The sequence below is a fragment of the Eptesicus fuscus genome, chromosome 1, assembly GCF_027574615.1.
Source record: "Eptesicus fuscus isolate TK198812 chromosome 1, DD_ASM_mEF_20220401, whole genome shotgun sequence".
NCBI lineage: Eukaryota > Metazoa > Chordata > Mammalia > Chiroptera > Vespertilionidae > Eptesicus > Eptesicus fuscus.
In genome coordinates, this window is record NC_072473.1 from 89,909,114 (window position 1) to 89,934,340 (window position 25,227).

Consider the following 25,227-nt stretch of genomic DNA (forward strand, 5'->3'; position numbering starts at 1 on the left):
TAATATCACTAGCAATTTATTTCAAGAGAGATTAGGGCATCAGTGAATGAGAACTTTCAAAGACAAACTGTTTTGTTTTGTTTTTTCCCCTTCATGGGTGACAACTGAGTAGGTTCCAAATTTCGGTTGACTGTTTGCCTGTCACTATTTAAGAAGAGAGAAGTATGAAACATATGCTTGCTTCTCTCCAGATTGTATAAACGCTTTTGCCTTTTACTTAAAACTGCTACAGAACTGTATAGCAGTACACAGTGAGACCTTGCTATTATTTAAGTCAAAGGTGTTCCTCGTTTTGGATGCCAACAGAGTTACAAAAATCCAACTGGAAAGGAAATGTAGGGTGTGATTCTTTGGGACTGACTCCTACTGTAACCTCTCTTCCACTTCTAGTTTGAATTGTGCTTTTAATGCCTGGGAGATGGTTGGAGTTCAAAATGGGGATTGGAGGCAGGGGTGGGGGAGGGGTGTTGTGGCTCAGCCCCTCCTCTTTTCTTTAAAAGATGAAATCTGATTCACAAGCCTAGATCTTCTATTAGGGGAAGCTTTGTGGGACCCAGAATAGCCACCCCAACTTTTTCTGTAATAGAGCTAGCCCTGATAAAGGAAGTAGGAGTGAAGACCCAGAATGCTTAGTTTAATCAGTTTTCAATAAAAAGTGAAACCTTGTTTTCTATAACATGAATATATGGCTTTCAAAACACATGGGGAACATGAGTTTCATTTTTAGAAGGTATATACTGTGCATTTAAAAAAGTGATTCATTTTGACATATGCTTTCAAATATTAATTTGTCAACTACCCTGCACTGCTGAAAGGAGCATTTTCTTTCTTTTTTCCCCAAAGTTATTTGGTGAAGGTACTTGTGAAATTGTATGGAGAGATTAACAGATGCAAATTCAACAGGTTAAACATTGAAATTTGAGGACCTTTTTTTGCAATCTGTATTAGGAGTATGCTTGGCACAAGGCAAGACTTTGAAATTATTTTCAGTGCCTAAGGCTTGCCTTCTTAGATGCAGCTTGATTAATTTAATTTCTCTGAGAAATTGATCACAGACTTTGAGTGTTAGAGCTGGAAGCTGCAGTCACCGTTTCCTTTCTCTTAGGGTCCATGCGAACATGGTACATAAGGGACAAGGAGTCCAATTTTCCTATTAGAAAATCTCTGAGGTCCCCAAATAGGATTTTTTTTTCCAATTTGACTCAATTTTCATGAGTACTCACAAACATGATAGGGGTGACCTGCTTGACTTGATCTCACGGTTCTACAGTCTAAATTTAGGACTTGGAGTGAAGTATACCTTTGTTAGGAAATTTTTCCCTAGCTTTTTTGAGGTATAATTGAAAAATAAAATGTAAATATTTTAAGTATACAATGTGATGATTTAATATATCTATACGTTGTGAAATGATTACCACAGTCAACTTAATTCACGTCTATCACTTCACCAAGTTAACTTTTTGGTGTGTGTGGTGAAAACTTTTCAGATCTACTCTCTTAGCAACTTACAAGTAAACTGTAGTCACTATGCTGTACATTAGATCCTCAGAACTTATTCATCTTACATTGAAAGTCTTTGACCAATGTCTCCCCATTTTCCTTTACCTCTCTGCCCCTGGAAACCATTCTACTTACTTAAAAAAATGTGTGTGTGTGTGTGTGTGTGTGTGTGTGTGTGTGTTTATTGATTTCAGAGAGAAAGGGAGAGGGGGAGAGAGATAGAAACATCAATGATGAGAGACAATCATTGATGCCTCCTGCACGACCCACACTGGGGTTTGAACCCACAACCCAGGCATGTGCCCCGACCAGGAATAGAACCGGTGACTTCCTGGTTCATAGGTGGACGCTCAACCACTGACCCACCAGACCAGGCTCTATTTACTTTGTTAAGATTCCACATTAAGTGTTACCATACAGTATTTATCTTTCTCTGTCTGGCTTATTTCACTTAACATAATGCCTTCCAGATTTATCAGTGTTGTCACAAATGGCAGGATTTTATTTTTTCTTGTGGCTGAACAATATTCCATTGTGTGTGTGTGTGTGTGTGTGTGTGTGTGTGTGTGTGTGTGTGTGTCACATTTTCTTATCCATTCATCTGTCGGGACACTTGAGTTGTTTCCATGTCTTGGCTATTGTGAACAATACTGTAATAAACATGGGAGTGTAGATATCTCTTTGAGATAGATAGTAATTTTATTTCCTTTGGATATATGCCCAGAAGTGGGATTGCTGGATTATATGGTAGTTCTATTTTTAATTTCTGGAAGAACCTCTGTACTGTTATTGTTAGAATATTTTAGTCTTGTTGAACGCTGATTCTTATTGGTTAAAGTGGTTTATACTTATCTTTCTAAGTAATCTTAAAGAGGAAGCTCTGAGATGCCTTTCAGATATGTACCTGTGATATAGCTGTAACCTGTTATGAACCAATTAAAAACCGTTATCAAAGGATTGTGTTGGTACATTGTGCTGGAAACTGCCTTAGATACTCTGTATACAAATATAAATATAACCCCATAATCCATCATGATAAATTTTAAATAATCTTAAATTCATCAGTTATGATGTCTTAATATATCTTAAATTCAAGTTTTCTTTATATAGTTTTTATTATAAAATTTTAAAATCATTTTTAATTTTTACAGTTGACATACAATATTGTATTCATTTCAGGCATACACCCAATGATTAGACATTTTATAACTTAGTAAGTGATCATCCCAATTATTTTATTATAAAATTTTTAAGAAAAATACTTTAATTTAAGTAAAATATTATTAGAAATCGCTAATATATCCACCTTGGTTTAGCATAGTGTATTGAGATATGGCTCTGGTTGAATCTGAATATGTCAAAGTTCATTCAACAATTAATGAATATTCTAGGTTCTGGGATTTTGGCAGTGAACTATAAAGGAGAATCCCTGTTCTTAGATACGCAGAGAGGTAAATAGATGGTATGTCAGATCATGGAAGTTTAGTGAAGGAAAAGATGGTAGGAAGGTAGCTAATGGGACCCTATTCCAAGATCAGTACCTTGAACATTAGTAGCTTTGTTATTTATGAGGGGAGGAAAAGCTGCCTGAGGTAGAAAGAACAGCACTTTTGTAGTCATAGACCCAGGTTTGAATTCCAGCTCTGAAGGTGGGCAAGTTACTTAACCTGAATTCAGTTCAGGATTTCCTCATCTGTAACATAAGGATAAAGATTAAACCTATTTTATAGGGTTGTTTTGAGTATTACATGAGAAAAGGTAGAGAAAGCATTTGGCATGATGCCTTGTATATAGAAAGGGCTCAGTAAATGCTTTTAGCACTGTTATTAATAAATCATATCCTAGATTACTCGGAGTCACTGACCCTGCTCCTTGTAACCTTAGCCTCAGGCTGGGGCCCTACTATCAATGCCCAGGTCGCCTGGAAGTCCAACAGGGATCCACTGACTTTGCTACTTGGAACCTCACCCTTTTTATACCATGACCATTGGATCAAGCGTCTCTAGTACCTGTGCTTGCCCCAACTATGCCAGAAATTGATACACCCTTTGGACAGTGTGCCTGGTACAGAGTAGACACATGAATGTTGATACTTTCTCCCCCAGTTACTCAGTGAATAACGCATATTCAACAAATATCAACTTTTTGTGTTACTTTAGACTGGCCACTCAGTGTGTGTGTGTGTGTGTGTGTGTGTGTGTGTGTGTGTGTGTGTGTGTGTATCTTAGAGGCCCTGTGAATGAATTTGTGCATGGGTGGGGTCTGGCCAGCTTGGCCAGGGGGAGGGGACATGGGTGGTTGGCCGGCCTCTCTGTTGGTCGAACTCTTGGTCAAGGGGACAATTTGCATATTAGCCTTTTATTATATAAGATATACACTGAGTGGCCAGATTATTATGCGTTCAGAGATCATAATAATCTGGCCACTCAGAGTGTGTGTGTGTGTGTGTGTATCAGAGAGGAAGGGAAAGGGAGAGCTAGATAGAGACATCAATGATGAGAGAGAATCATTGATCGGCTGCCTCCTGCACACTCCACACTGGGGATTGAGCCTGCAATCTGGGCATGTGCCCTGACCGAGAATTGAACTGTGACCTCCTGGTTCATAGATTGATGCTCAGCCACTGAGCCATGCTGGCTGGGCTGTGTTACTTTAAATTCAATAAATTTTGGAAGGTACATGGATAATCAGAGTACAGTGTCATCTCACCAGAACTCTTGTCTTTAGCAGAGAGGTCTGTGTGTATGTGTTTGGTGTGTATGTCTAGTTATGGAGGATATTTCTCTTGAACAGTGTCTCCTTTAAGTGATTATCATCATCTGTAATCTCTTCTCTTGTGAAATAATGTATCTTTGGAGAGAAACTTACCTTGTGAGTTTGACCATATTAACTTTCCTTTATCTCTTATTAAGGAGAAGACCAAAGTTGTTGAGCCCTTGGACTATGAGAATGTTATCATCCAAAGAAAAACCCAGATTTACAGTGACCCCCTCAGAGACCTGCTTATGTTTCCAATGGAAGACATATCCGTGAGTCCACAAGCACTTTTTTTTTTAAAAAAGAAGTAACACCCTGCATTTGCCACGCCAGTTTTTACAGCAAGAATGATCCTTGTCTTCTAGATCTCGGTGATAAGTCGTCAGCGCAGAACAGTGCAGTCCACTGTCCCAGAAGATGCTGAGAAAAGGGCCCAGAGTTTGTTTGTCAAAGAGGTAAGAGGCTCAAAGGCCACAGAGGAACATTCATCGTATATTTCAAATATACTTCCTTTACTGTAAATGGAAAATAAAATTACTGTTACTTTAACTGACCTACATAACAAGTCTATATGATGTGATACAGAGATTACAGCTTAAATACTTTCACAGGTAGCATGTGTTCTTAGTCTTTTCCTTTTGGATTTGAATATTGTCTGCACTTGGACTCGGTGTTGAAGAGAGCATAAGATTTGGCAGTTATTGCTGCCAATTGGTTTAGGGAAACACAGTCAATCCCCAAAGGAAGATCCAAGTAACAAAATTTCCCAAGTGATTTTTAAGTTTTACAGCTTATTACCTGATTTAAAAAAAATGGCTATATTTATACTTTTTGTACTTAAATCAAATTATATATTTCTCTTTTCTTTCAGTGTATTAAAACCTACAGCACAGATTGGCATGTGGTAAACTACAAGTATGAAGACTTCTCTGGAGACTTTCGAATGTTGCCATGGTAAGTACAGAATTCAAGTGAAGCTTTCTGAAGGAGAATTATTAAGATTTTATCTTTTTTATAACCACTTGTGAAACTTCTTAGTTATAATTTATGCTAAAGCAAAAACTCAAACAACCAGCATGTTTTGTAAATGCAATATTTTGGGTAACTGAATATGTCTTTACTTTGCTCACTGAAATTCTTTCCAAAATGCATGAGTTCACTTTTTGGCTTTGGTCTATCTATATTGATGATAAAATGATCTTTATTTGATTCTGGATAACATACTGAGTATTTTCCAGTGGTGTCAATGAAAAGGCTAGAAAATATATGGCTCAATTTGATGAGCCCAGATAATCTCTTGACAAAGTGTATCTCTTTCAGTTGAGTTGAAGGACCACCATGAGCACACTGGCTCAGGAGCCAGTCAGGGTTCAAATTTTATTTCTACTGCATACTTGCTAGATGACCTCGGGCCAGTCACTCAGTCTGTTTGAGCCCTCATTTTTCCCCCTTTTCTCATCCATAATACTGCCAACCTCACAGGGTAGCATACAAATAAAGTTTTGGAGAAATAAGTCTTTGTATATCCTTTTATAGTTTTTAAAGTACTTACCCAGAGGAGAAAACTGAGTCCTAAAGATGTCCTATAAAACTGACTCCTAAGATGACCTGTCGGAGATCATACACCAAACAGATGATAGAGTCATAATTACACTGTTGCTTTTTTAAAAATATATTTTTATTAATATTTTGAGAGAGAGAGAGAGAGAGAGAGAGAGAGAGAGAGAGAGAGAGAGAAAGAGAGAGAGATATCAACTGGTTGCCTACCGCATGTACCCTGACCAGGGATGGCACCTGCAATCTGGGTATGTGCTCTGACTGGGAATCAAACTGAATTCCTTTCTCTGCATGGATGACACTCAACCAACTGGGCCACAGTGGCCAGGACACTATGTTGCTTTTTGACCTGGGGAAAGATAAGATTTTGCCACCAATAACAGCTCTAATAGACATTCTTTGACAATTTCTGCCCTTCCCTGACAAAGTATCTGGGCTTAGTTATATCTTTGCTGCTGGATGCACATGTGGGAGTCCTTATATAAAAGATAATATAAGTTTAGTCAGAGGAGAGAATCTGAGTTTGGGAAGAAGAAAAGAATTTCTCCTCTTTATGTCTTGGCATTTTTTTGTGAAAGAAAGAAGTCTTTCTTATTATGTTTTGTTTTCTATTCTGTTCAATGTTTAAGACAATTCTCTTGCATTTTCAGCAAATCCATGAGACCAGAAAAGATTCCCAATCATGTATTTGAAATTGATGAGGACTGTGAGAAAGATGAGGTAAAGATTGGGGCCCCTGCACTGGTTTCTTCAAGGTCCCTTCTATTGAGAGAGAGATCTCCTTGAGAAAAGATGAGGGAAAGAATTGTATTTGAATGATCTGTGGCCAACTTTCAAATTAATTATTATTTTTTAAAAAAATAAAAAAAGTTGTTGCATTTTCAAATGGAATTGGCGGGGAAATCAAGTGAACTGGGCAGTGATTTGTACATAAACACTAGAAGCCCGGTGCACAGATTTGTGCACTGGTGGGGTCCCTTGGCCTGACCTATGGGGATTGGGCCAAAACCAGCTCTCCGACATCCCCCGAGGGGTCCTGGACTGTGAGAGGGCTCAGGCCAGGCTGAGGGACCCTGTCGGTGCATGATCAGGGCCGGGGAGGGATGCGGGAGATTGGCCAGCCAGGGAGGGGCCACGGGAAGGCTCCAGGGTGTGTCCGGCCCATCTCGCCCAGTCCCGATCAGCTGGACCCCAGCAGCAAGCTAACCTACTGGTTGGAGCGTCTGCCCCCTGGTGGTCAGTGTATGTCATAGCGACTGATCAAATGGTCGGACACTTAGCATATTAGGCTTTTATTATATAGGATTATATAGGATGTTTTACCACCTGTGGGACATGCTTGTGGAGTTGCTTTTTCCGCACTGGGCATGTGATGTGGTGATTCATCTGGACTCTTCTGCCTGATAGATCCCTCAGGGGACAGATGGCCTGGATGTCTGTGACATTTTGAGATGCATTTTGCTTATTGACATAATGCAGAAGACTTTCCCAGATGACGGCTTATACAATTAAGTAAATATTGAGTGCCTACTGTGTGCACAGCACAGAGTCTTTCATTTTATAGTTAACAGTTACAAGTTTAATCAGGCATCTCCTAGGAGGGAGGGGACTATTAGGCTTCGAGGAGCAGGGCCTAGTTCGTGCCTCCCAAACACTATTTGATTTAGATGCCTGGCTGTTGTTTCATTGATGGTTTTTGCTCTTTTCAGGATTCATCTTCTTTGTGTTCTCAGAAGGGTGGTGTGATAAAACAAGGCTGGTTGTACAAAGCAAATGTAAATAGCACCATCACGGTTACCATGAAGGTAAGAAGTAGTTATAGTATTTAATCATTTTAAGGATATTCTCATTAGTACCTGTCTGGAAAGAATATTTCTTTAAAACATTTTTTACAATAAACCCTAACAAACAAAAAAAAACTTTAATGAGAAGATTCTCACAGATGTATGCAATTTTAAAAATCTGAAGTCTCAGGATGAATTGAGAAGTGTAACTTTAAAAGAAAAGTAGTTATTATCTTCTGAATCAAGAAGTTGAAAAAGGAGGCTTTCAGAGGAATAAAGAAAATAGCTTTGAAACAAAAGGGCATCAGAATTTCTGTTTCTTTTATTTACTTACTAGAGGCCCAGTGCACGGGTGCAGTCCCTAGGCCTGGCCGGCACCCGAAGCGTGAGCATCTGGCATGGAAGGGCATGTCCCAGCTGACCTCCAGGCCCTGGGAAGCACCTGGGCCCCTAGGCCCCCGTGCATCCCCTGCTGGCTAAGTCATGGCACCCGAGTTCCCACACGGAGATGCAGTGAGCATGGCCGGACGCCGTGGGTCAGGGCATAGCGTGGGCCTCTGGGCCACCCAGTGGTGCCGCATGGAAGCCGGGAGCATGGAAGCTGGGTGGGCAGCACACTCTCTCCTGGCCAGCCTCGCAGACGGGCTCCTGCGCGAACCCACAGGAGCCCGACCAGCCCCTGCAGTCCTGGTGGCTGCTGGCCTGGCTCACCCGGAAGAGGCAGCACGGGTGCAGGGCAGGCTCCTTGTGGGCGCCAGCACCTGAGCACAGGTGGGGGGCTTCCCCTGCTCAAGAGCCCTGGCGTCCTGGGGGAGGGTAGCAGGGGGAGTGAGAGTGAGCTGGGTGGACACCCTGCATTCTCACCACACCTCCATCCCCATCACCCCCACCTCCAGATAGCTGGTGAAAGGTTGCAGCAAGTCACCAACACCCGCCATGTTTCGCGCTGCCCCCTGGTGGTCAGCGGATGTCATAGCGAGCGGTCAAACTCCCGGTCTCTCTGTCAAATTCCTGGTCAAACGACCACTCGAGGGGACAATTTGCATATTAGGCTTTTATTATATAGGATTTTTATTTCTCAAGTACAGTTTACATTTTATATTATTTCGTATTAGTTTCAGGTGTACAGCAGAGTGGTTAGCCTATCATATACATTACAAAGTGATTCCCCCTAATATTTCCAGTACCCACCTGGCACCATACATAGTTATTACAATGTTAATGACTAGATTCCCTATGCTTTACTTTATATCCCTGAAGCTATTTTGTACCTACCCATTTGTACTTTAGCCTTTTTCACCCAGCCCCCCAAACCCCCTACTCTCTGGCAAAGATTTCTATGTGGAAATAAATACATTGAGTAGAGGGAAATACAAGGTTATGTAAGATGGGGGTTTCTTGCCTCCGATAACCTCCAGCCTAGCTAGATACGAAACATATTAAATTACTATATAAAGCAGTACATTAGTACTGTAAGAACTAGAGAATTTTTATTGATATCAGAGAGGAAGGGAGAGGCAGAGAGAGATAGAAACATTAATAATGAGAGAGAATCATTGATTGGCCGCCTCCTGCATATCCCCCACTGGGGATGGAGCCTGCAACCCTCACATGAGCCCTTGACCAGAATCAAACTCGAACTCAGGACCCTTCAGTCCATAGACTGACACTCTGTCCACTGAGCCAAACGAGCTAGGGCACAACTAGAGAGTTTTCTAGTTTGGTCAGAATAGTGAGTCTGTGTAATGGCTTTGTCACACAAGGTAGAAACAGAGAAAGGGATTACATTGTGCAGGGCCTTGAATGTGTCGGACATGAACTTGGTTTTGTTTGGGAGACTGTGAAGAACCATTAAAATCCAAAGGTAAAACTAACAAGCTCCTTGGAGATTCTGAGCAGGGAAATAAATTAATCTCTGATACCCCAATAGAACCGTTCTGTCAGATATTCAATATAAGATCATGTGGTTTGCTGAAGATGATTCACACTTCCATTAAGTTTTGAAGGTCATTATGTCTTGCACATTGCCTGCAAGCAGAAATCATGGGGATATACCAAGGAAAGACTCAAATTTTATCTTAATTTAATATCTCACTTGCTGCTTTCCATTTAGTGGTCAAGCCCTGTCCTCACTTTCATTTTCAAGCTCTGAAAATAATGAATAATAAGTTGTAGGATGCTTCTTATGTGTCTCCTACACCTAATCACAGGCCTTTGCACATGATGATAAGAGAATCCATTTAGTGAATATGTGCCAGGCACCATACTGAGTGTTTTATATTCTGGATCTCATTTAATCCTCATGGAAGCCCTGTGTTAGAGGTACTGTATTATTAGGTTATGGATGTGGAAAGTGAGGCACAAAGAAACTAAGTGATTAACCCAAGGTCACACAGCTCCAACTTTTCAGAGGTGGGATTTGTACCTACACAGGCTGATGCCTGAGCCTATGCTCTTATCCAGCACACTCTTGGTGCTCACTGGCTGAGTGGGTGAGTCTCAAGTCTTTATTATATCTCCTGTAAGAGTACTGGGTAAAGAAATGCATGTGTGAAGGTTACAATTCTGTGTGGGTTATTAGAAAATGGTTCTATGGTTCTTAAAAAATATGCTTTTATTGATTTCAGAGAGAGAGGAAGGTAGAGGGAGGGAGGGAAGAAGGGGGGGGAGGGAGAGAGAGAGAGAGAAAAAAAGAGAGAAACAAAACAGAAACATTGATTGGCCGCCTCCCATACACACCCTGCCTGGGGATTGAACCTTTTGGTGTGTGGGACAATGCTCCAACCAACCGAGCCAAACTGGCCAGGGCGGCTTTATGGTTTGTTTGTTTTTAAAATGTATTTTTATTGATTTCAGAGAGAGGAAGGGAGAGGGAGAGAGAGATAGAAACATCAATGATGAGAGAGAATCATTGATGGGCTGTCTCCTGCATGCCCCACACTGGGGATCGAGCCTGAAGCCCAGGCATATACCCTGACTGGGAATCGAACCTGTGACCTGATTTATAGGTCATTGCTCAATCATTGAGACACACTGGCCAGGGCAGTTTTATAGTTTTTGACTCCACTCCTTTCCCCTTAACATTCTCAAAATATTTCAAGGTTTTGTCCATGCTCAAGCATAAAATAAAACATTAGGGAATTAATCCTATATAATAAAAGCCAAATATGCAAATTGTCCCCTTGGGCGGTAGTTCGACCAGGATACTGGGAGTTTGACCACTCGCTATGATGTGTGCTGATCACCAGGGGATGGCGCCGAACATGGCGGGCGTTGGCGACACTGCACTGGCAGTGGGCGGCAGTGGAGGCGCTGCCAACCCTGATAGGCCCCAATGAGAGCGGGACTGCAGCAGGATGGTGGAGCAGGTGAGCGGGTGGCACCAGGCCCACTCTATCCACTAAACCAAACCAGCTAGGGCAAAACATGTACTTTTTATAGGCAACTGTATTTTGTATTTGTTAGGGTTCACTATAATGGGGACCTTAAAAAAGTTTTAAGTAAATCAAATTATAATTTACAGCATTAGATCAACTCACTATTGAAAGGAACCCTGTGGTGAATTGTTTTATAAAGATACTAGAGGCCTGGTGCACAAAATTCATGCACGGGTGCGGTCCTTAGGCCTGGCTGGCGATCAAAGCACGAGCGTCTGGCGTGGAAGGGCAGGTCCCAGCTGGGGGACTCAGAGCACTGGGGGACTCCTGAGGCAGGTGTGCGGAGCGGCCTTACCCGCCTGGGGGTGGGCCCGGCCATGCTGCACGCCTGCTGCCCAGGCAGGGCTGAGGAGACTGGGCGCTGCCATCTTTGAGGGCATGACAGTCAATTAGCATATTCCCTCCTTATTGGCTGTGGGCGCCACCATCTTTGTGAGGGCGTGATGGTCAATTAGCATATTCCCCTCTTTATTAGATAGGATTATGTATAACAGGATATTGTAAAAAATTAAGTTACCAGAAATTTTATTAAAACATTTCTTACATACCGTTATAATGGCTGAGCCGCAACAATATTCATTGTGGGCCACATGCGGTCCGTGGGCCATGAGTCTGACATGCTTGATCTAAGGTATCCCCACTATACTTTGAGTTTGACATGCTTGCAGTAAATGATCTTTTGCCTAGCAACGGGGAAGTAAAATTGCTAATCAGCAGATTATCCTGGATTATCCAGGGGTGGGTGGGGCAATGTAATCACAAAGGTGCTTATACTCGGAAGAGGGAGGCTAAAGGGGACAGTTAGGGAAAGAGATAAGCTATGTTGAGAGGTGCTATGTTGCTGGCTTTGACAATGGAGGAAGGAACCATGGACTAAGAAATGTGGGTAGCAACTGGAACCTGGAAAAGGCCAGGATTCTACCTTAGAACCTCCGAAAGGGAGCACGGCTCTGCTACAGCTTTGATTTGAGCCCAGTGAGTCCCATGTTGGACTTCTAGCCTACAGAACTGTGAGGTAATACATTTGTGCTGTTTGAAACCACTAAGTTTGTGGTGATTTGTTACAATGGCAATAGAAAACGAATTCGGTTAGTTAGTCAGAGGTTGATTGTTTAGCTCGTGTATTAGCTACTAGTCTCTCCAAGGTTGCAAAGTTCACCATGAAAGGGTGAAGGGTCTGAGGCAACCTGGTGACCGTATGGCCTGGCTGAAGGGGACAGCTGCGGTTTGTCTCCAGCTAATTGTTATTCTGCTGCTGCTGAGCACAGGCTCTTTGCTTTCCCTCTTTTTATTTCCAGCTGTTCATATTTTGGACACTTGTTTTGTTTTCACAGACCATAAAAACACATTTCTTTTGAAAACCTCTACCAACCAGTAGGCAAAGGAAGGAAAAGAAGAATAAGCCAAATTGATCATATGTACTACACAGCTTTAAAAAGAAAAAACAAAAAAAGAATAGGGACTATTTTGAAATAGTAAAGCCTATAATGAGATTTGGGAATTGTCTCTGAGTATGGATTTCACTTATCCCAGCTATTCTCCATTATGGATTATGAGTCCCCATTTTGTTTTTCTGGGAGATGAATATATATCCTGTATTCTCCTGGTTTCACCTCCTGAGCCATAGCAGTAGTGTTGTATTTCAGGATTAATCACTGCTAGTATGGGCATGAGAGGAAGGCATGTTAATTCAGTTAAGGCAGTGGTAGGCAAACCGCTGCTCGCGAGCCACATGTGACTCTTTGGCCCCTTGAATGTTCCACAAAATACCACGTGCAGGCGCGCACGTACAGTGCGATTGAAACTTCGTGGCCCATGCGCAGAAGTTGGTTTTCGGCCTGGGGGAGTCCATTTTGAAGAAGTGGCATTTGAACACTCAAGGGGCCAAAGAGCCGCATGTGGCTCGCGAGCCGCGGTTTGCCGACCACTGAGTTAAGGTGTCTGAGGGATTTTGCCAAGATATTTTTTCCTAGTGTAATTGTGTTTTAACTGTTACTTAGTTCACCATCGTTGAAATTAGTTGAAACTTGCAATGTTTACTGTACCCTCTCTGTATATAAGTAGAGAGCACGTGCGTCTATGGAGCGGGCTGGGAGTGGATTGGGCATCTGCAGCCGTTTTCTAGTAGCCAGGCTGGAATTTGGAGTAGTGAAAGTCCAGGCCCATGAACCAAGGTGCACCAGGGGACTCGGGCTTGTACCCTGAGGTGTTCTGTTCCAAGGTGGGGGTCATACACCTTCCTCCTGCTTCAGGCCTGGATTGGCTCAGGCCTAGGAGAGAGGCTAAACCTAAAGGTGGGGTGACTGGCTGACCCAGCTCTAGGAGAGCTGGGAAAAGTGGAGGCAAAAGAACTGAGATAAAGGGCTGACAGAATCTATGAGACACTCTGAAAGGAAATTTCTATATATTTGTTTCTATTACAATGGCTTCAAAGTGAAGAAAATTAACGAGTCTCAGAAGCAGACGGGAAGATGATTTAGGTGTGCTATTATCTAGTCATTTTCCTGGTGTTGGTGGCAGTTATACCCTGGATGCATCTGGAGGCCCTTGCCTGCTGAGACCTTCAGCCCACACTGGTGAGAAGCTTTGGTAGCTTTAGCAACGAGCACCACATGGCTAGAACTCACAGAGTTAAGAGCAGAGAGCCTTTTCTATTGGAAAATTCAAGCTTTGATAGCCTTGTAAACTCACAGCAGACAAACCAGGAAGCTATAGCAGAAGGATCTGGGTATTCATCATGACTCATTGGCAAATAACAGCCTTCAGGAGCCACGCTTCTTCCCTCCTATTTCATCTGTGCCTTCTTGATGCGCTGTGGCTTGACATTAGCCAGTAGATCACTCTGGGGCTGACAGGTATTAAAGCAGAGCAGCTTGGTGCCTTTTAGTGTAAGCTGTGCATGTAAGGGTTTTTGTTCATGTACATATTTCTGGATTTAAAAAATTATGTAGAATTAATCCTTTGAAAGGTTTGAAATGATGCACAACCACTTTTAAGTGCTTTTATCAACAAGTCCAAGTTCTTTTCCTGGACATTTTATTTTTATTGTTTTTATATATTTTTATTGATTTCAGAGAGGAAGGGAGAGGGAGAGAGAGATAGAAGCATCAATGATGAGAGAGAATCATCGATCGGCTGCCTCCTGCACACCCCACACTGGGGATCGAGCCCTCAACCCAGGCATATGCCCTGACCGGGAATCGAACCATGACTTCCTGGTTCATAGGTCGACACTCAACCACTGAGCCAAGTGGGTTGGGCCCTGGACATTTTGACTGTCAGAAATAAGGGAATGCATTAACAATGAAGAGAAAAATAAAGTTATGAGAGAAGGTGGAAAGAAAAGAAAGAAGAAAGAAGAGATTGAGCAAAATCCAGTAGATAAAAGGAAATCAGAAGATGCCTACTATAAGGTCTTTTAAGAAAGCAGCCACATGACTTGTAATGCGATTAAATGATGTAGCTAATGTAATTCATATATGGGTTGCTTTAGAAAGTTAAACCTCCCTAGGTATCTGTCACAGAGTTTTCAAGAACATTCAAGTCGATGGTGATGGGCTCTAGGGAAAAAGGGGCCGATGAAGGAACTAAGCTGAGTTCTTCATATTGGAAGATTACTAGTATACAACCCCTTTTTATGGAATAAAAGTTTGCATTTTCCCCAGTGAACACCTTCCCCCCAGATCTGGTCTGTTGTTAAGATATAGTCTTCACCATTTTCTGCAATTGTCATTTCCCCCCAGAAGTGCTTTTTGAGCATCCCCATTATTGACTAAGAAAGTAGCCTGGAGGAACTCAAGACTACTGGAGAGAGGCTAATGATGTGGGTCACTCCACAAGTTGCAGTCTCAGTGCCTGAGCACTTCCTCTCACTAGGAGGATGTTGGCTTCACGCAGCTCTTACAGAAGCTCTGTTGGTTGTCGGGGGCGAGTAACCACTTTACTCAAAGCTTATAATTTGCTTTATTCTTGGTGTTCATGTTAAAACAAGACAAGTCTTGTCATAGGTGATTAATTTCCTCAATTTGTACTTCTAGTTAATGAAAACATACCCATTGCTACTCTTCAATTCCTGGAAAAGTTTTGGAGAGAAGTTTAAGATCATAGAAAAGAAATGATACCTTTGACAGAGATTCCAATTCCCACAGAAACCTATTAATTTTTATTCCCTCTTTCTCAAGTAGTTGGTGGACACATCTGCTTTTCTTTTTGTATTAGTGAAGGAATTTAATGTGAAGTAGATAGCTATGATATTGGACATGACCTTCCCATGTTATTTAGAACTGTTTTTCCTAAGGGATAGAATGATATATGGAATAAGGAAGAATCTGCTCTTTAGGGTGGTTTTTCATTAAAAAAAAATCTGTTGCAGATTCTTAGCCAACCCTTGGGACACCCACCTTTATGCATCTTCTTGGCTCAGTTTGGTCACATTCCTCTAGCTTCCTCCTCCCCATGCTCAGCCATTAAACATTGAAGTGTCTTGGTATGTTATCGGGGTTGCAAGTTCAACTGCTTGATATATGACTCACTTTTGGGGCTCTTTCCTTTTATTTTTTCTTTTTTTGTACAAAAGAGAGTAATTTGTTATATATCTGGAATCTAAAAGTCCACACTTACTCTTTGATTGTTACGGGAGGGTTTTTTTTCCCTTCTACAGTGGGAGAACAACAAATCAAAAGAGGATTTTACCTTAAAAAGCACATACAATATTAAAATAATTGCTGGGAGGCTGAGATCACTATGTTTGTTGGAACAAGAAGAAGAGAAAATCTTTTATCTTTGATATATTAGTGAGTTGTATTTCCAAGCCTACCATACTGTCTTTCACAGCTAACAAATGGGTTGCACTCATTTTATGGGTAAGAGATTTCTCATGAATTTGTTTTTTTATGTTTTATTTCCCCTTAGTCATTGGTGACTGTCAAAAAATCATTTATTAGGGGTTTCTTATATGCCTGATACTATTTGAAATCAATGAATTCATCATCAAATATATGTTGAGCACTAGTACATGTTAGCATTGTGGAGGGTAAAGAGAAGTAACATGTAGAGCTTAAAACCTATTAGGGGTGATGAGACACAATAAAAGTAATGAATTGTCTAGAGGTGGTACAGAGACCAATTGTTATATGAGTCCAGATCACTGTGACCTGGGGTCAGAGATGGTTTCATGAAGGAGGTGGGACCTCAAAGAAAGGAAATCAGAAAGGAGATGAGTATGGCAGGCAATATGTACAGGGCAATTGTGTTAGGAGAAGTTGGGTAGTAATGGGAGGTAAAGTTGGTCTGGTCCTTTGGTATTTCCTTGTGCCTCAGTTTCTCCTCTGTAACATGGAGATGATAATAGTAATTACCACACAGGGTAATTATGAATATTAAATGATACAATATGAGGAAAGCACTTAACCAACAAATGTAATGGAGTAAGCACTCCACAGATGTCAGCAATTGTTATAATTTTATATTATTAGTAGAATTGTGGAAGTGCCTTGAATACTGGATCAGGCATGTGAACCATACCATGTGGGTAATCGAGGGTTATTGAAAATTTGAGCAGGGCCATGAGATGCTGAAAGCAAGCTGATAAAACAATTCATCTGTAATGAGAATGGTGGATTGTAGATCCCTCCTACTAGACTTTGCCTCAAACTAAATAGTTAAAAAATGTCCAGTGCCCAGTTATGGTGGAATTATTTATGAAAAGCTAGTTTGTTTTTAACCTGTTTCCCAGAGGGTAGACCTATGTGATATATTAAAACTTGGTAGGACTGTAAAATGAGATGGTGCAGAGAGATGAGTGATACATTAGATTGCCACCTTACTGGTAGGGGTTTTGCAGCAGGACAATGTTCGTGGCATCCTGTTGTAATTAAGCACAACTCAGTTTTCTGGTAAGTTGTGGGGTTTTCTTCCCCAGTGTGTCTTTTACCTTTCTGTAGAACAGCTCTGAGATATCCAATATGTCTCTTGCTGTCCTGCTTTGTCCCATTCCTCACTGCCTCTTTTTTGTTGTGTCCGAAACATTAGTCAGGTCAGTTTCCCTGGCCCCATTTCTGCTTTGCTCCTGTCCCACCTAGTTTGCCTACCTGTTTTGCTCTAAAGCCTTTAGAGCATCCTTTCTCAGGGGTCCTGATTCATGTAATTTAGCAGAAAATAATTACCCTTTAGGTAACACACATAGGTAAACACTAGAGATTTGTTATGTAAAATGATAAAAGGGTCTCCTAAATTAGAGGATACTAGGTACTCAAAATTTCTTGCCTTCCATCTTTGATTCAGATGAGTGTTAAAAAGCCTTTGTTCTTGCTCCAGAAAGGGTCATGTTCAAAAGGTTGTCATCTAGACAGCTGAGGGCCTTCAGAATGATCTCCTCTGTCTTCCTCTCTGTTTTATTTTTCTGGGTGGTGTGAATGGGCCTCTGGTCAGAATTTATGCTTCTCACTGATTAAGGTGGGAAGTTTTCAGCTGACTTCACCATCTAGGAAAAATAATAAAGGTGAGGAGGAAGAATATGGGCATTAAGAAACACCATTCTATTGTATGAAACCACTAGAGAATTTGCACTGAAGAATGAATTATTCATTCATCATTCATTTTGCAATATTTTATTGAGGCCAGGCACTGCTATAGGTCCTGAGAATACAGCAGTGGATGAGACATGGACCTTATCAGTCTAACAGAGACAGTAAATAAACAGATAGATGAATAATATATATGTGGATAGTGATCATTCTATGAAAAAAATAAAATACAGTGCTACGATGAAGCCTCTCAGAGGAGGAAAGATTCAAGCAAAGAAATAAGAAATATTTAATATTTCTCCTGAAAGAAATAAGGAGAGTGAAGAATGTGGATAGGTGGAGAAGAGGATTCCAGGCCAAGGGAACAGAAAATGGAAAAGCTTGAAGGAGCTTGCTTGGGGTGTTTGTGGAACAGCAGGTAAGCCAGTGTAGCTGGAGTAGCATAATCTACACTAATAAAAGAGTAAGATGCAAATTGACCGTACCTTCGCAACACCCACCAACCAATCAGGAGTGAGGATGCAAATGAACCCAACAAAGATGGCAGGTTAATTTGCATACACAAGCGCCAAGTGGCTGGGGGCGGGGTGGGATGCTTGCGTCGTCACCATGGCGACAACGCAGGCATTCCACACCACCCTAGCCGCTCTGGGCCTCTGGACAGCGTAGGAAGGCAGAAAGGTGGCTCCAGGCCCGAGCGAAGTTGGTGCCGGCAGCCAGGAGAAGGAAGGCCCATTCTTGCACGAATCTTCATGCATTGGGCCTCTAGTTAGAAATAAAGTCCAAGAGATCATTTGAGGTCAGATCATGTACATCATCCTAGGCTATGGTGAGTATTTTGAGTCTTATTTGAACCTCCATGGGAAGCCATTAGAAGGGTGTGGGCAAATTCTCTTTGTCTCTGTCACATGACTATGATTCTAGTTCCAAAACTGACTTGCCTGTGTGAATTTGAGCGAGTTCTCGGTCTCTTAGGTAAAATGTGGATAATGATTCTTATTCCCTACTGACATTAAAAGAATTAGTTATTGGTTAAAAAGGACTTGAGGCCTTCAAATGAAAGGTATGATATAGAGTAATTGCCACTGTATAGTCATTATTTTAACAGCTGACTTCTTTTTGAAATGGAAAAAAAACAATGTAGACCTGTACCCGAAATAGCAACATCTTGGAAATTAAAAAAAATGTCAGGGAAGTCATTTTTCTGATTTTCCTTTTGGTTCCACATGAGAGATGTAGGCTACTCCTTTTTTCTTTGAAAGTCACCTTAAAAGCATCCCAGAAGTTGAAATCTAACATATTATAGAATATTAGAAAGAGGAGAGATTTTACAGATCTGTTGAGGCAGAGTCTGATTTTGACAGAAATGACTTTTCAAAACTTCCTTACTCTACAAACTGTGCTATTTACTTATTTTTACTTTATTGAATTTATTGAGGTGACATTGGTTAATAAAATTATACAGGTTTCATGAGTACAATTCTATAACATGTCATCTGTATATTGTATTGTGTGTTCACCATCCCAACCCAAATCTCCTTTTATACCATTTATCCCCCTTTTACCCTCTTCTACCCCACCCCCAATTTCCTGTAGAAAATCATTTGGGGAGGGTCACACCTAGCCTAGGAAGGCTGCTGTGTTATTCATTCAGTTTCAACAAAATTATTTGTAGATCATGGAAAAAAAATGATCGTACAGATTATGTAGTCTGATTCCATCATTTTACAAGTGAGGAAACTGAGAAAAGCAGAGTCTTGAGGACAGTTTCACTGCTGGCGAGCAGGAGTGCTGGTTGAAAATCAAGATCATATGACTTGCAGGCATCTGCTCTCTCCCCAGATTCATGAGCTACCTACCTCAGTGTCACATTTAGACATAATTACAATGTTACAGGAAGTGATTTACTGTAATTTCAGATCCCTTTCCATCTCTTTTGTAGTGATGTGCTTGGCTAATATTGGAAGTGGCAGATGCCGCAAAATGTCTTTGCTTGGTGAGGCAGCTGTGCATGAAAAAAATTTTATAGACTATAATTTGACTCTGTGCCACAACTGTTTGCTCTGTATTTTCCCTTCCTCTACCCCTCTTTGTTGCTGGCTATGGACTCTGCAAGTGGATTCTATAGACTGTATCACTGAGTTTTAGATTTGATCATTGTTCAGATTCTAATCTGGTGTTAATTTTTTCATATTAATTTTTGCCTGGAAAACATTTTAATTTTTCTCAAATAGTTATTATAATAACTTTAGAAAGTGGTGTTTTTTCATTTTAAATAAGCTCAGTATGTAATTTTAGGTCTGGTTCTATCATTTTAATAACAGATGTGAATGTACCATTGTTGTAAAAATAAGCAAACACATATATATTTCTGTATATACTGGTATTTCTCTATATATTTAAGTATATATTTATCATGTTTATACTTTTGTATGAATCTAGATTTCTTTAATTATAGCTTCAGTAAACTTAACTGTGGGTGAATCAAATATGAAAATATATGTATACCAGGGGCCCAGTGCATGAATTTGTGCACCTTGAAAGGAAATGTGGGCCGCAAAGCTCTGGTGGGCACAGGGGCAAGTCTCAGCCCATCCTCTGTGCCCCCACCCGGCTCCTCCCACTGTGGCCCCGTTCCCCTCTCTGCCAGTAGCCCCGCTCCCACTGCCACTGCTCCCATGCATTGATGGCACCGGCCCCGCTCACACCCACTGATGGCGTGGAGCGATTGGGGCTGGCTCCAGCAGCACTTGTGAGTGGGGCTGATGCTGTCAGTGGGTGCGAGTGGCGGCTGCTGCCCTGATCACCCCTCAGGAGCAGGAAGAGGTGGAGAAGCCCTGAGGGGCGATTGGGGCCGGCAGCTTGTGCGAGCACCGGGAAGGACCATGGCGCACAGGAGCAAAGAATTTTCAGTAACCACCAGAGGCTCTCCTTGATGACAGTGACTGGTGCCCTGCCTTGGTCTGGCGTCTCCTCTCACCTGCTCCACCATCCCACCATGGCCAATGCCCGCCATGTTCCGCGCGAGCCCTCTGGTGGTCAGCGCATGTCATAGTGACCAGTTGTTCATATTCAGTTGTTCTACCGTGCAGTCTATTTGCATATTAGGGTTTTATATATATAGATGCTACATACACACACACACACACACACACACACACACACACACACACACACTTTCTACCCTTGTATACTAAGGTAGCAACATTTATTTGATTGGCATTGAAAAACAAAGTGATATTTTTCTTGTTGGACTCCACTCCTTTCTCTTGATATGACATAACCCACATGGCCACTCCCTGAAAGAGAAGCTGTAGCATTTACCAGTCTAACCTGTTAGGGTGTTCCTCCCACTGGTATATTTTTGTCACTCATTGCAAAATCAATGATGTTTAAACAAGTCCAAGATAACTGCAAGCTTATTACATCTATTTACTGGTTTTCCTAAAAAGAAATGCCCCTTAACATGTTTCTATTTTTTGTTTACTCATGCTACGGAGAAATAAATTGTTGATATTTTAGCTACTTTGCCAGAAGTGAAGTAGTTTTCAAGAACGATGTTGCCAAATAAAACTCTTTTCATAATTATAGTTTTTAAAATAGTCAGAGATCCAAACTGGGTAATTGGATGGGTGATTGCAAATGGCAAGCTTAAATCTAAAAACGAACTCCTGCGAGTAACATAAGATGCATTGCAATGCATTTACTCAATAATCACCAAAAATCTATTTCCTTGTCTCTCTTCCCATTCCCTGACATTATTTTAGACCCATCATCCTGGGGAATTTTACTCTAAGAAATGCTTGACACAGCTTGGAGTTTGTGGCTTATTGAAAGAAGCATAGATTCATCAGAGAACTCAGAATCCCCTATTCTCACTTCCTTCATTGGGTCCAAGACTCTTTTTAGGGGAGAATAGAGAGGTAACATGAATGTATCAGGCTTTTCCTTTTCCCCAATTCCTGTGGCTTTTGTTATGAATTGTAGTAACAGACTACTTCTTAACTGTTGTGAATCCCTAATTGCAAAAGAATGGCACAATCCCATTGGGCCTTTTGATTAAAATCTCAGCATTCAGAGCACTCAACAATGGTAAGTAACGAATGTCTCAGTGAGTGCATTATAAGCTGCACTTTCACAAGTGGGGACACTGGAACAGCATAGGTGAGTGCAGTAAGATGTGTGGGTGAGAGATAAATAAATGATAGAGGGGTGTGTTTGTGTGTATATATATTATCTTTATACTTGGATTTGTGATGATATGATGGAAATTATAAGAATCCAGTCATAGTTTGCAATAATTTAATTTGGGAAATGGATGTATAATGAAATGGACACTAATTCAGATACAAAAATACTTTATAAACTTTAAAGTGTTAAAACCTCTAGATATTTAATTAACTGAGTAAATCACTTGATTTCAAATTCTCCATCTTAAAAAACTGAAGATAATTATAATTCCTAACACTTCTCAGAGTTTTCTGAAGGTTGTCCACATATAATTCCTGTGGCAAGTTTTTCAAGGTTTTTAGTTCAAAGAAACTGTTCAGATGCAGTGTATATGTAACAAATGTATCATTGCTGTTCCTTCCTCCATAGGTATTCAAGAGACGGTATTTTTACTTAACTCAACTTCCTGATGGTTCATATATTCTCAATTCCTATAAAGATGAAAAAAATTCAAAAGAACCTAAAACTTGCATCTACTTGGACGCCTGCATTGACGTTGTTCAGGTAGGGCTCTAGAGGTAATCTTTGTTCTCTTTCTCAAAAACAGTTATTGATCAACTCTTTTAAAAAATATATACACTGCGTGGCCACTCAGTGTAGATTTTTCTTGATTTCAGAGAGGAATGGAGAGGGAGAGAGAGAGAGAAACATCAATGATGAGAGAGAATCACTGATGGGCTTCCTCCTGCATGCCCCACACTGGGGATGGAGCCCTCAACCTGGGCATATGCCCTGACCGGGAATCAAACCATGACCTTCATAAGTGGAAGCTCAACCATTGAGCCATGCCAGCCAGGCTGATCAACTCTTAAGAACCTCGGCATTTTTCTCTGTTGGTTAATGGCATCTCATCCACCAAAATGTTTATATTAGACAACTCAGAATCCTCTGCAGTTGGCCCACTCTTGCTCTGTGCTAGTATTCAGGTGTTTACCCAGTCCTTTGAAGTCTGGCTTCCAAGGACCTATTGAATCTCTTACCATTTTCCCATTTTCACTGCGCTTCTTCTGGTTCTCCATTTTCTCCTCTCTTGCCTAGAATCTTACCTTCCTGCCTTCTGAATTGTCCTGCTCCAATTTATCTTCCTAAGATATAGATGGGGTCCTTCACTTGTCTACCCAAAACCTTGTGGCTCTTGATTTATTGTCTTGCATAGTGAGATCTAAAGGTCTTACCATGGCATTGCAGGCCCATAGTGACTGGCCCTCACCCTGCTTTCTAACCTCATCCCCCTGTATTCCCTTATACATTCTGTGCTCTAATCATACTAGGCTAAGCCCTCCACGGAGCTTCACATGTATATCCCTTTCTTACATTTATTTCTCTGCTTGATATATACTTTTCCCTTCTGTTCCTGTTTGAACCTTATCTTTAAGACTCAGCTCAAATAGCACTTCTGCCATGAAATGTTTTCTGTTTCCTTCCCTACCCTCATGCCCACCAAGTGGAATTAAGCTTCACCTCCCCTGTATGACCACTTGGCGTTTTTCTCTATTATACTCTAATCTGTGAATCATACTCTAACTTGTGAATAATTCTGCACATTCATTTTTAGACTTTAAGGGACCATGTCATATTCATGTCTGTGTCCTCTATAATAATTAGCGGTGTTTTGCACACAGCAGCAGTGGCTTAACAAATGTTTACTGATTTGAATTACTGAGGGGGCATGAACAAAGACTGGGTTGGAAACAGGGCACAGAGATGATCTAAATAAGAAGTCAATTCACCAAGATAGGAGCCATTACTATAGAGCCAAGGTGGCATTGTCCACCAGAAGTGGCACAGGGCTGATTAGGAGGCATGAGATGTGAGTTCAATGCCCCTAACCTACCTGAATCTTAATTTTCAAAACTAAAGTGTCTATTTTCTGATCAAATGAGATTATTATAAGGATCAAATGAAAAACAACTTGTAAGAATATGAAAATCTATGTGACTAGAAGGTGATATATATAGTGTGTCCCAAAAATATATACACACTTTAATAGCTGATAGCTCAATTTTGAAAGTGAAATATATTTTAATAAACTGACTTTATAATTATTCAGTGTGTATACCTTTTGGGGGACACTATATATATACACAGTATATATTATATCTTACTGGAAAAAAGAGGACACGCACAAATTACAAAAATTCTTTATTAGTTCTAGTCTGGATTGATCATTTGTTCCTAGGCTCTGCTTTCCTTATCTATTTATGATCCCCCTTCCAAATATTTTAAAATATATAAATCTTTATGACTTGCTACAGCAGTTTGATGTCATTCTTTACTATACTTTGAAGATGACAAAGAGGAAATTTCTTGGTTCTTTCTTGAGTAATGACTATGTGGTGGAAAATTATTGATTCATGAACCTTTCTTAAAACTAACACTGTGTTATTTGGGAGAGGGAGTGTGTCATTTCTTTGGTCATGACAGAGAAGGTGGTAATATAAAAGAATGTGTCATCATGTTTGAAGAAAGGAGGTGGATTTTATTTGCCTTGTGTGCTAGTATTCAGCATTGGCCATTTCTATATTGTCCTTTGCAATAAATCTAGAGAACCACAATTTAATGTGAATCAAGTAAAGTTTTCTTTTGTGCATATTATGGGTGGTAAAATGAATTAGGTATTGATATTGCATTTTATGTTATGATATAAATAAGTGCCAGATTTATTTCAGGCCACATTTAAGCTTGTTTTTAAGGGCCGATTCTGAAAAATCTATAAATATGCAAGGAAAACTTTGAGCAGAGGGGAAATTATAAAACATTTGGTTACTTTCATGGGGCAGTATAATTATCTAAATGTGATGGATGTCAAAAGGCCTTAAAAGATAATACTCACTCAACAAGTAGTATTTTATACCCACTTTGTGCATATACTACTGAGCTCAGTACTGAGGGAACAAAAAAGAGATGTTTGACATGGTCATTCATTAATCATCTAATTGAAAGAAGCATTCTATATTATAAAAGGCCTGTTGTCGCAACGACCAAACGACTGGTCACCCAGAGGTGCATTGATGGATCTTGCGGCGCGGTGGGTCTGGGGTCCCACAGCACGACAGGTCTGGGGTCTTGCATGATTTCGCACACTGGGCCTCTAGTTCTTTCATAAAAGTATTGGTATATCTATGTGCTGTTCTGAGGTAGAAATAAACTAACAAAATCTAATATGAAAAGAGCAACTAAACTAACTTAACAATGCATTCTTTTTTCTTCTAGTGCCCCAAAATGCGCCGTCATGCTTTTGAACTCAAGATGTTAGATAAGTACAGCCATTATCTGGCCGCTGAAACTGAACAGGAGATGGAAGAATGGTTGATAACTTTGAAAAAGATTATCCAGATCAATACTGACAGTTTAGTGCAAGAGAAAAAGGAGACAGTAGAAACAGCACAAGGTCAGAATTTTTAAATGATTCGTTATTGAGGTAAAGCCCTTGTCTTT

At 40.7% G+C, this 25,227-nt stretch overlaps 1 protein-coding gene across 1 annotated transcript in view; it reads left to right on the forward strand.

The window, feature by feature from the left end:
* Nucleotides 1-25,227, forward strand: part of DOCK11 (dedicator of cytokinesis 11) — a 203,221-nt gene that overhangs the window by 39,345 nt on the left and 138,649 nt on the right. Inside the window, exons 2-8 of the mRNA XM_008156829.2 lie at nucleotides 4,413-4,529; nucleotides 4,623-4,712; nucleotides 5,129-5,211; nucleotides 6,465-6,534; nucleotides 7,524-7,619; nucleotides 22,159-22,293; nucleotides 25,003-25,180. Coding sequence (XP_008155051.2) covers nucleotides 4,413-4,529; nucleotides 4,623-4,712; nucleotides 5,129-5,211; nucleotides 6,465-6,534; nucleotides 7,524-7,619; nucleotides 22,159-22,293; nucleotides 25,003-25,180 — 769 coding nt within the window. The remainder of the gene's footprint in view (nucleotides 1-4,412; nucleotides 4,530-4,622; nucleotides 4,713-5,128; nucleotides 5,212-6,464; nucleotides 6,535-7,523; nucleotides 7,620-22,158; nucleotides 22,294-25,002; nucleotides 25,181-25,227) is intronic.